Raw genomic sequence first — 10,081 nt, 5'->3', positions numbered from 1 at the left:
TGTAGAAAGAGGTTCCAACACTTGTGTATCTCCACGCACCAGCAGAATGTGACTGTGGCAACCAGAGGGCCTGGTTTGTTGTTTTCAGCCCATCAGTGTTTTGTAAACTACTTGCCGTTCAAGTGAGAGAAAGCCACAGGCTCCGAGGTACCTGGCAAGGTAGTCAAGGCCCTAACTCCCCCTCCTTTCTTTCCTCAACCTCCCTTTCCGTCGTTCTCCCTAATGGAAGAGGCGCATGAGGAAACACTGAAAGCATTTTCCACACTCGCAAACGGGGCTGCCCTAAGGAAACTGCGGGACGACGTCAGCGACCCAGAGGCCGCGACGGGCAGCCCCGTCCCTCACCAAACGCCGGCGGCGGCACCAGCCCCCACCGCGGGCGGGTCCACACGGGCCCAAAATGGCGGCTGCGCGAGGGACGACGGGGGCTGTAGTCCCCGGCCCGTGCCGGACCGCAGGCCGGGGACAGGAGGGGCAGCTTGCAGCTTGACCGCCCTCCGGTCGAGGCTTTCGTTTTACAGCTCTGCGGGACGTCAGAAATCAGATTTGAACACTGGAGACAAGATTATACCGGGAGTCTGAAGATAAACTGTGGGATTTATCTGCTCGGCCAACCAAATCGTTTAATTTTAGAAGCACTTATGTAACAGTGCTGGCGTTCTCCAAAGAAAACGACCCGTTTCCACCCAGCTGCCAACAGTCCTCCCAGGCAGCCGTTTCCAGCAGAGTTACTAACGCAGGGACAGACCGTGGGGTGCCCCACGCGACAGAATGGCTGCTCGGTGTCTGGCTCGCACCTCGATCAAACAGACCTGCGGAAGCGAAGCAGCCCAGATCTGCCATCCGGCAACATGTCAGCATTCAGCTGATCCCAAATGGCAGGAAGATAACGGACCCTCTTCCCACGGGTGGTTGGCTGAACTTCATCGAGGTAAATAACCTGCGTCCAAAACCAGTAAAGTTAATTGACCCAGTATAACAGCTCAGAAATTGTAATCTTACTCACCCTACACTTTCGGGAGTGTGAAACAGCTGTGTTCCGCTGGTTGGTAAACATGGACTGTGAAATCGAGCTCGAATCTTCCAACCTGAGACTGTTTCAACGGGTTTTGGGGTGCAGCTACTTCCTTGTACATCCGCGTGTACATGTACCCCAGCGAGTCCCAGTCGTCAGCCTTATTTGACTTTATTCTTTGTTATTTCAGTTAAATTGTACAGTTGTTTTTAGCAGTCTGGTTACTGCTAAATTCTAGGAAAATGACAAAGTTCTGGTTGCTGGTTTTGGTTGGAAGGGTCACCCTGTTGGCAACATCCATGGAGTTCAAGGTTTTCAAAATAGCCAGTGTTTCTCTCTTGGCCTTGTACAAGGGCAAGAAGGAGAGACCAAGATCATAAGTTGCTTTTGTGCAAGATGGAGTAGTAATACACATTTTCATTTGATAATTTTTGTAAGCCTTTTTGTGCCATAATAAATAGTTTGTATATACAAATATGTCCACTACGTGTCATTAAACACTGGGCGACATGTCTGAGTCAGCATTTTTGCAATGGATGACACTAACTAAACCTGAGTGCTTCTCTTTGGTTTTGGATCAAACAAACAATACTAATTTTGACTAACATGGCGAAATGAAGAAAAAAACTGTTGCAACAGAAGTGTCCCAAGTCCTACTAATGTTTAAAAAGAAACAGCAAAACCTACAGTAGCATCACTTCAAATAATCTCTTTCCTAGATCTTAACGTCTCAGTGACTATTGGTGCACCAAATGCCATCATTTGTTTCAATATATTAATTTTATTTATTCATCAATTTCCTTCCTAGTCAACTTTTAAGTATTCCTAATATTCTTCAGATTGTAAAGCAAAGCTGTAGCATTTTTACAGGATTTTCCCTATTCTTAAATATTTTTTCCCTATTCTTAAAATTACCAAATAGTGATTGCATTCTCCACTTTGGAATTGCGTCTTCTAAAAAGTTGCTTTTTACGATAGTCATCTATTTGCTACTGAAACTGTTGCTGGGTTTTCTGATTTTTGTTTGCTGTTTTTTTTGATGGGTTTTTAATATTTTTTAATTATTTCTTCATTCCAGATTGAATGTAAAAACAGCCCTGCATAAACAAAGGGTGTATTTTCTATTGAACCTGTAAACGCAGGTTGTGTTTATAAAGATAGATTTAGACCTAATTACTGCCCCTTCACAGCAATCCCAAGAAGGGAAGTGAATGTTCATGACTTTTTCTTTTAGGGAGTGGATTGCTTGCATGAGGCAGCAGTGCCCACTCAGTTGGCATCTGCAGATTGCTAGAGTTTGACGGTATAGAATAACAGGAGCTTTGAAAATTAATAAAAAACTTGTTTCTGTTACAGGGTTTTACTTTGGCATAGATCTAGGAAGACCTAGGAGCAATGTAGGTATTTAAGTCAAAAGTGGGAAGTAAGAAATCCTGGCTCAGCTACCATCACACCTCCTTGGGGTCTTCCTCGCTCACCCTAAACACACCACGTGTAAGACTTCTGCTTTTGCTCGCGTTGTGAGCAGCTGGGCGGGCGCCTGCAGCGTACGCCTGATGGGGATGCAGAGGAGCCGAGGGGCTCAGTGAGCCCCCGGAGCCCTGCGGCAGAAGGAAGGCTCCCTCCCTTCCACACTGCGGCCGAGGCCGCTCCACACAAAACAGGGGTGATGTCACCGCACCTGCCTCGCTCTTGAGACTGTTCCGAGCACCAGAGTCATCCTCCGTTTCTCTTAGCCACGGAAAGCACGGCAAGCATCCCTGACGCCGCGGAGAAGGGCCGCCCGGGCGCCTTTTGGTGAAGACGACCCGAACTTGAGCGCCCTTCGCACCTTGCCCCTTCCTTCTGTCTCCTCAGAGAAGCTGAAGCTTCCTTTCGCCGCCTCGCCTCAGGGAGGCGGCCGACGCGCCGTACTCCGTGCCTGCCCCCTTCCCTACCGAGGTAAAACTCAGAGAAGCCGGATTAAACGAGGTAAAAGCAGGGACGAACGGCCGCCGATACCGAGCCGTCTGTACCCGGTGAGGGAACCGAACCCGCGGCCTCCGCTCCTGCGGGTCGACCCACCCGCTGCCGGCGGGAGTTTCAGTCAGGCGCGGCGCGGGCAGCCCGCGGCGGGGCCTCGCGGCCGCAGCTAAGCAGCGCGCGGCGGGCACGCCTCTCTCTTTCGCGCTCGGCAGCCGCGGCGGAAAGATGGGTGAGGCAGCGGGCGGCAGCCGGGCCGGGCCGGGCCAGGCCAGGCCAGGCCGCTGAAGCTGAGGCGGCAGAGGCACCGCCGGGAGGGCCCCTAGCTCGCCCCTCCCTGCCTCGCCAGCCCACCGCCGCCTCTGGGGCTCCCCACGGTAGCGGCGGCGCCGCCGCCATTACCTAACACTTCGCCGCCGCTCCGCGGGAGCGACGTGGCCGGGCCCCGTCCCCACACACGCAGCGCGGCGTGGCCGCTGAGTCGCCTGCCGGGCCTGAGGAGGAGGGGAGGGGTGCGGCGGCGGGAGCGGCCCCCTCATCATCCTTCTCCGCCTTTCTTCCGCAGGGAAGTGCCGAGGGCTCCGCACCGCGCGGAAGCTCCGCAGCCACCGCCGCGACCAGAAGTGGCACGACAAGCAGTACAAGAAGGCCCACTTGGGCACGGCGCTGAAGGCTAACCCCTTCGGCGGTGCCTCTCACGCCAAGGGGATTGTCCTGGAGAAAGTGTGGGTACAGCTGCGCGGAGTGCTGCGGGCCGGCGTGGGCGGGTCGTGGGGCCATCCCCCCTCCGTGCGCCTCGCTCCCCACTGGTGCGCGGCGTGGGGCATCTGGCTGCCCTGGAAAGCCTCCCGGAAAATGAGGCCTCTGAGAGGGACCTAGAGAGAAGCACCGCTAAGCGCCTTTATTTTAGAAATATGCGAGAGGTTTTGCTACCTCTGACATGCTTCATTTTTGTTAATTTCTATATGCTAGACTGAAAACGTGGGTTATTTTGCAAGTGGCCCTGCTGAATGGTATTTTTTCACATACATGTGTCGTTTAAAACTCTTGCTTATTTAGAAGCTAAAGAATAAAAATGTCATGTAACTCAGCTTAGGATTTAGGGGGAGGTGGATTCTGTGTGTGCTTTGTGTCAAAGATCCCACCTACTTGTTTTCTGGCTTTTTTTTCTTCCATAATTTATAAGCTTGGGACACTGCCAGGGCTCCCAGGTGTTTCTCTCCCTTTTTTTGCACCCACCTCCTCCAGATTATTATTTACTTAATTAGTATATGTCTGTGGGTGATTAATTATAAGTTTTTACTCAGCTTTGGAACTGGCCTTGTATGTATTGAATAGCTCTAAAGAGATAACTGATAGCTTTTGATTCTGAAGTACAGATGCAACTTGCACTTAGTACAAAATAATGCAGTAATTTGTGGTGCTGTAATGATTATCTGCTAGTTATCTACCAGATTTAATCTGCCAATTTAAATTTTGCTAATTTATTTCCATGTGCTTCCATTTCAGTGGAGTAGAAGCTAAACAGCCCAACTCTGCCATCAGGAAATGTGTTAGAGTCCAGCTGATTAAGAATGGTAAAAAAATAACAGCTTTTGTTCCCAACGATGGCTGCCTGAACTTCATTGAGGTAATTTTCAAGAAGTGACCTATAAAAAATGGTATCTCAAAAGTAAAGAAACACATAATTGACAGATTTAGGGTAGGTTAGACAAGGGTTCATGGCATTCTGCACTACGTGTATGTTACAGCTGTGGTGGCAGAGGTAAAAGAAAAAGTGAGAGATATTATTGTACTTTCCCCTCCCTTTGCAAGGGCAGTTCTCAGCTGTACTGCTGCAAGCTAAATGATACCTCTGCTTCTGATTCCTTCCTCCAAAACACTGAAGGGGATAACAGTCCTTTATTAATGTATAGGTATCAATATATATTAATGTGTAGATAGATATCAGCAGCTCTACTATTTCAACTCTTTAAATTTGAGACACACCCTAGACTTTCTAATGTTACCCATTCAGAAGTGTGTACAGGTTTAATGTTTGTAGCTTTGTAACTATGTGGTCTTTCAATGCAGGAAAACGATGAAGTTCTGGTTGCTGGTTTTGGTCGGAAGGGCCATGCTGTTGGTGACATCCCTGGAGTTCGCTTTAAGGTTGTGAAAGTAGCCAATGTTTCTCTGTTGGCCTTGTACAAGGGCAAGAAGGAGAGACCAAGATCATAAATTCAGATTAAACTGATGAGAATGTCAATAAAATTTTTGATTGGAAAAACTTCTATGCTTGTTGTTTGAGCTTATGATTTTTTTAATGTGTATCTGCAAGTGACATACCTCAGAAATTTTGGGGTGTACTGTCTTTTTGTTGTTGGCAGCTGGCTTTTCCTTCTATAAGAAATGCTTTGCCATTGAGTGACAGAAGAGTGCCAGGGCATCTTTATAACCAGCAGGTGAGCTTGAAAAGCGCAGCATTTCCAAATTTACCTTTGTGTTGTGTGAAGCAACACAGCTGTCTGCCAGGAACTTCACAGAATTAAAGGGTGTTTTAGTGCTTTGTGGACCATCCCTGATGGGTAGCGCCTTCATGAAGGCTTCTTCAGCTTAATAACTAGACCAGTGACTCTGTTGCTGTCAAAGATGGCAAGATGGACTGATAGATCTCTCTGAGGCCTTTGTCCCATCCTAAACCCTCCTTCCTGAAAGCTCTCATAAAAAGGGCCGTGTGAAACAATTTCTGGACTGTTACTGCTGCCAGTTGCACAGAACCAGAAGGTTTTTTAAGCTTGGGTCCATGAATGTCACTAACAGAGCTAATTGGGGCTCTGACCTAAGGAAGCAGGCTGTGTTCTGTCTAGGAGAAGGGAAAGGTCTCTGGTGTCTGCTCTGTTGCACGAGGGATGGAGTGCTGCAAGAGCATGGTGGAGGAGATCACTGTGTCACCCTGGCACATGTGGTCCAGCACAGCTCAACACATGCTACGTACACCAGAATTGAAAGTGGGCTAACTATTGCTTTGGTGTCACAGCCTTAATAATCCTAAGGGGGCTGCATCAGTGCATGATTGGGGATGGCTTCTGCAGTGGTAAGGGTTGGGGGAGCCACAAGTTTGCTGCCACACCTTGCAGTAAACTTAGGTTTCTCGTTTGTCAATAAAGGTCTGGAGTGCGTGATTCTTACCGGATGTTAGCACAGCACTTACAGATGGAATATACCTGTCAGGATGAAAAGATTTGTCAGGCAGCAAGATTAGATCTTTTATCTCTCATGTCTACTGTGACTTTTTTTTGAAAGGTAATTCCAGTTTATTATAAAGTACCCCTGTGCTGTATGGAGAACAATCAATTGCTTTTCAGGAGCACAGGATTAACTGTACTTTTTCTTTTGGACACTAAATGGCTCGCATAACTATGTAAAGGTGTTTGGTTTGTTGGCTTGTGGGTGGTTTTTTTTTTTCTCCCCCAAAGCGTGAAGTATTATATATTTACTCCCTTGTTTTTGCCTATTTGTTCAGTGGCTGAGTGTTTGAGAGATGTTTGCATTAACTGTAATAAATACTACACAATCCATAGCTTAATTACAGGCTCAACCTTTTTTAGAAGAAACAGACTGCTGTGCCGTGTAGCTGGAATTTTCTCTTTGGTCATCATGTTAGTCACAAAACTCTTCCCATAGGAACTGAACTGAAATCTCTTACTGCTAGGTCTGACCAAAAAAACCCTACTGTTTCTCTGGGCCTATTAAATTCATCAGGAGTCAGAACATCCCCACAAGCAAGTTGTGAGGTGAAATTGCATGAATTTTAATGCGTATTTTGGAAAACAGCCTTCCTCAAATCAAAGATGGTGACTGTAAATGTTGAAAATGGTATTTATTCATGGTCTTCAACGGCAGTTCTAGTTTCTAGTGTGAAGACGGGCAATGGCACCTGACACAATTCATCAGGTTTAGGTCCTGAAGGGATTACTGAAACATTTGTCTTGCCTAATCTCATCTCTGTCCTGCTTAGCCCATAGAACTTCACCCAGTTCCTTCATGGTAAGTGCAAATTAAGTCAACCTAGTTGGACTTCAGCAAGTCTGCCTGATTTGAAGACACCAGTTTCTTTTACTGCATTCCAGCTCTTTTCATTTAACTGCTGTGTTACTGACTTGAATGTGTCTTTGAGTAGGGCTTTTTTGCTTGCTTTGCTAGATTAAAAAAATTTACAAATAGTTGGACTTTTTTATTTTTTAGAGATTTCTGCACCATGATTAGGCTATCTGAAAAACTCACCTATTTCATCAGTTTGTATCTTCAATCATTTTTCTGTTATTATCTAGTTTCTCAAATACCGCTTTAAAATGTGGATGCCAGAACTAGTACAGAATTACAGAACATGAACCAAGCAGCTAACACGTCCCTCTATATCAGCCTTTAAATCACATCCGGATCTTCTGTTGATACTTGCACTCATAAATTTTATCTTTACTTTGGCCCTTTGAAAGTACATTTTGCACAAAGCTTATAACGGAGCACTGGGTTCTTTGTTTCATATTAGAGCTATTTTATGCAATAACACCTCAAAATATTTATTTGGCTGAAGTCAGAGTGTAAACAATTCCCTCATTATAATCAAAATTGATCTGAGTGTTCATCCAAAGGGCTCTGCTTCAATAAGTATTCATCCATTTATATGAAAATGGAGTAAAATTTAAGAACAGATTGAGAATCTCTACTACTGGCTATTTTGTGGCTTAGTGATCGGGGAATTTGTGAGATTTGGATTCAAATCCTTGCCCAGGCGCAGAAGCAATGTTGAACTTGGGTCTCCCTTATCCCTGTAAATGCAGTAGCCTCAATTTGCAATGACAACAACTTTTGCGGCAGTCACTTCCCAGCTTTATGGGGGAACTTGGAAAAGCTGCTCTCTGCGATTCTGGAATTAAGACTCTCTTGTTCTGTTGGAACTGGACTTAAATGCCCTTTAAGATTTTCAGAGTGAGGCCTTAACTCCTTGACTAATCTTGGGCGCAGTGTAAATGCACAGAACCTGTAGAGCACTTCAGTGAACGAGCACGCCAGAGCCGAGGCGAAGAGGTTGGGTGGACCATGCCATCAGCTATCCCCATGGCTCCCTGGGGCACACAATATCGCCACTGTTTTTCCTGTGCTTTCTGGTTTCCTAGCCCTGTTGTTTTCTTAGATAGTGAAGGGTTAACTGCTTGTAATTTTTTTTTTTCTTTCATGCAACCATATGTGTGTTCTGGATGTGTTCTCTTTTCACCCAAAATGTTAGGCGGATGGATTTTGTGGATCTTCTACATCTGCCCAGTATTTCTTACAGCTTCACTGAACCAGAGTTACTGTTTATGCACAGCAATTTCAGCCATGATATTGTATGCCCAGAAATCCCAGATACGTCCTTACCATGTCTGCTGTGGCTCTATCTAATGCTTCCATGAAACTTGGAATACATATGGAGTAATTGGAGGTAGCACACAGTGGAGATGCATACAGATTCTGCTGCAAAGCCTCTGAAATCCAGCCATCATCCAGGAGCAGAACGAGTGTAGACAGCCAGGTTCGAAAGCGCTGGCTGCCATCAGTACAGCTATATTTACAATAATATGCATCAAACCAAGTGTGGGTACTCATGTGAGAGAAATCAGGTACACAATTACATGCAAAACAGCTAGAAGGTCACCACGTTTTTTCAGGTGATCTTTCATCGCAATAAGACTGGAAGCTACTGGATGAGCAAACCTGAACACTGAGCTCCGACACTGCTTGCAGATCTGACAGCAGTTCTGGGGGAAGCAGCAGATCCCAGCCAGCTCATTTAATCTAGAAATCATGGTCTTACATGGTTTTAACCTACACAACTGCTGCTGTTAGGATGCCAGCTCAATTTCCACAGGAGATACATTAGTTCAACTAAGAAAATCAGCAGCTTTGGTTTTGTTATTACAGACAGACTGAGTCTGTCTGGTTTTGTTGTTTTGATTTGCTTTTCTTGCATAGCAGAAATTATTAGTAGGGCTGCCAGCGATACTCCTTTGAAAAAAGGGATTTTGCTGCAGCCAGAGAAGATGACTATCGAAGTCCTTGCGGTTCAAATTCTTTCCAAATTCTAAAGGCAATCTGGCAGTAGAGGAGATGAAGATTTACCCAGAGGTAAATGGAGCGAGACCAGCTTCCAAAAGTAGGGCATTGTCATGAGGTCATCTTGCCACTAGATGTTGCTATCAGTACAATGAGGGGAAAAGCTGAAACATAAAAAGTGTAAGCCAAAAAGTTGTTTATATGGACTTTAATAAAGGAAATCTTCAAAATAGGAAATTTAGCTTTTAACCGATTCAGTGCATTCCTGTTAGGAAAATGGGACACTTACTGCCTTGTTGCTTTTGTGTACTTAAATGGTGGCTACATGCTACATAGAAGCACAAGACCTTATGGAGTAAATTACCTGAAATCTTGTTAGATCAAAAACATAGAAAAGAAGAACACAGCTGCTTACTACTCCATCAAGCATGTGTACATTTTACAGGTTTGGCTGAGTTAGGGGCTTGTTTTGCTGTTTTTTAAAAAAAACTTCTTGCAATGTAGCAGAAGTGAGACTGCTATTAAGGTAAAGGGATAGTAATAGTTACCATAGGAGAATGGACAGAACTGGGGGCAGAACAAGCAAAGCACGACAATATTAAAGCTAGTTGCACATTTTGAGTTGCATTTTATGAAGTTACATCTTCAGCATGTAACAGCTAGTCAACACTTGGGCACCAGGATTCTTCTAGCAAATGCATCTACGGATTCTGTCAGTGCCCAGGAATAACTTGTGTGATCTGTACGTTGTAGAAAGAAGTCAAAGGAAGATGAGCCAAGCCAAACCTCATCACCAGCTGAAGAGGTTTTTTTAGCCTAAAAAAGAAGCGTTGAAATTCTATGTTATACAACCCAAATCCTCCGTAACGGAAGGGAATCCACAGAGATTAGAGAAGAGGTGAACTTCTACAATAGATACAGCAGTCCGTGTTTCTAATTAGCAAAGCATATATAGATATTAGAAGACTTGACTAATCATACGACACTAACAACACCTGACTGCTGGATGCAGGAGAAGGAACTTTACAA

General features: G+C 45.4%; 1 protein-coding gene across 1 annotated transcript; it reads left to right on the top strand.

The window, feature by feature from the left end:
- Nucleotides 1-771: 771 nt before the first annotated feature.
- On the top strand, nucleotides 772-5,250 carry RPS23 (ribosomal protein S23; the record flags this gene model as incomplete). The annotated part of the gene is made up of 6 exons (XM_082013343.1): nucleotides 772-931; nucleotides 2,372-2,412; nucleotides 2,752-2,986; nucleotides 3,543-3,702; nucleotides 4,487-4,607; nucleotides 5,051-5,250. The coding sequence occupies 6 exons, from the start codon at nucleotides 772-774 to the stop codon at nucleotides 5,195-5,197; spliced, it is 864 nt and encodes a 287-aa protein (XP_081869469.1). The 3' UTR covers nucleotides 5,198-5,250.
- Nucleotides 5,251-10,081: the final 4,831 nt, after the last annotated feature.

Source organism: Phaethon aethereus (genome assembly GCF_964289735.1).
Source record: "Phaethon aethereus genome assembly, chromosome: Z".
Classification (NCBI taxonomy): domain Eukaryota; kingdom Metazoa; phylum Chordata; class Aves; order Phaethontiformes; family Phaethontidae; genus Phaethon; species Phaethon aethereus.
Note: the sequence above shows the minus strand (reverse complement) of the source record. Positions and strands in the feature narration are given on the sequence as shown.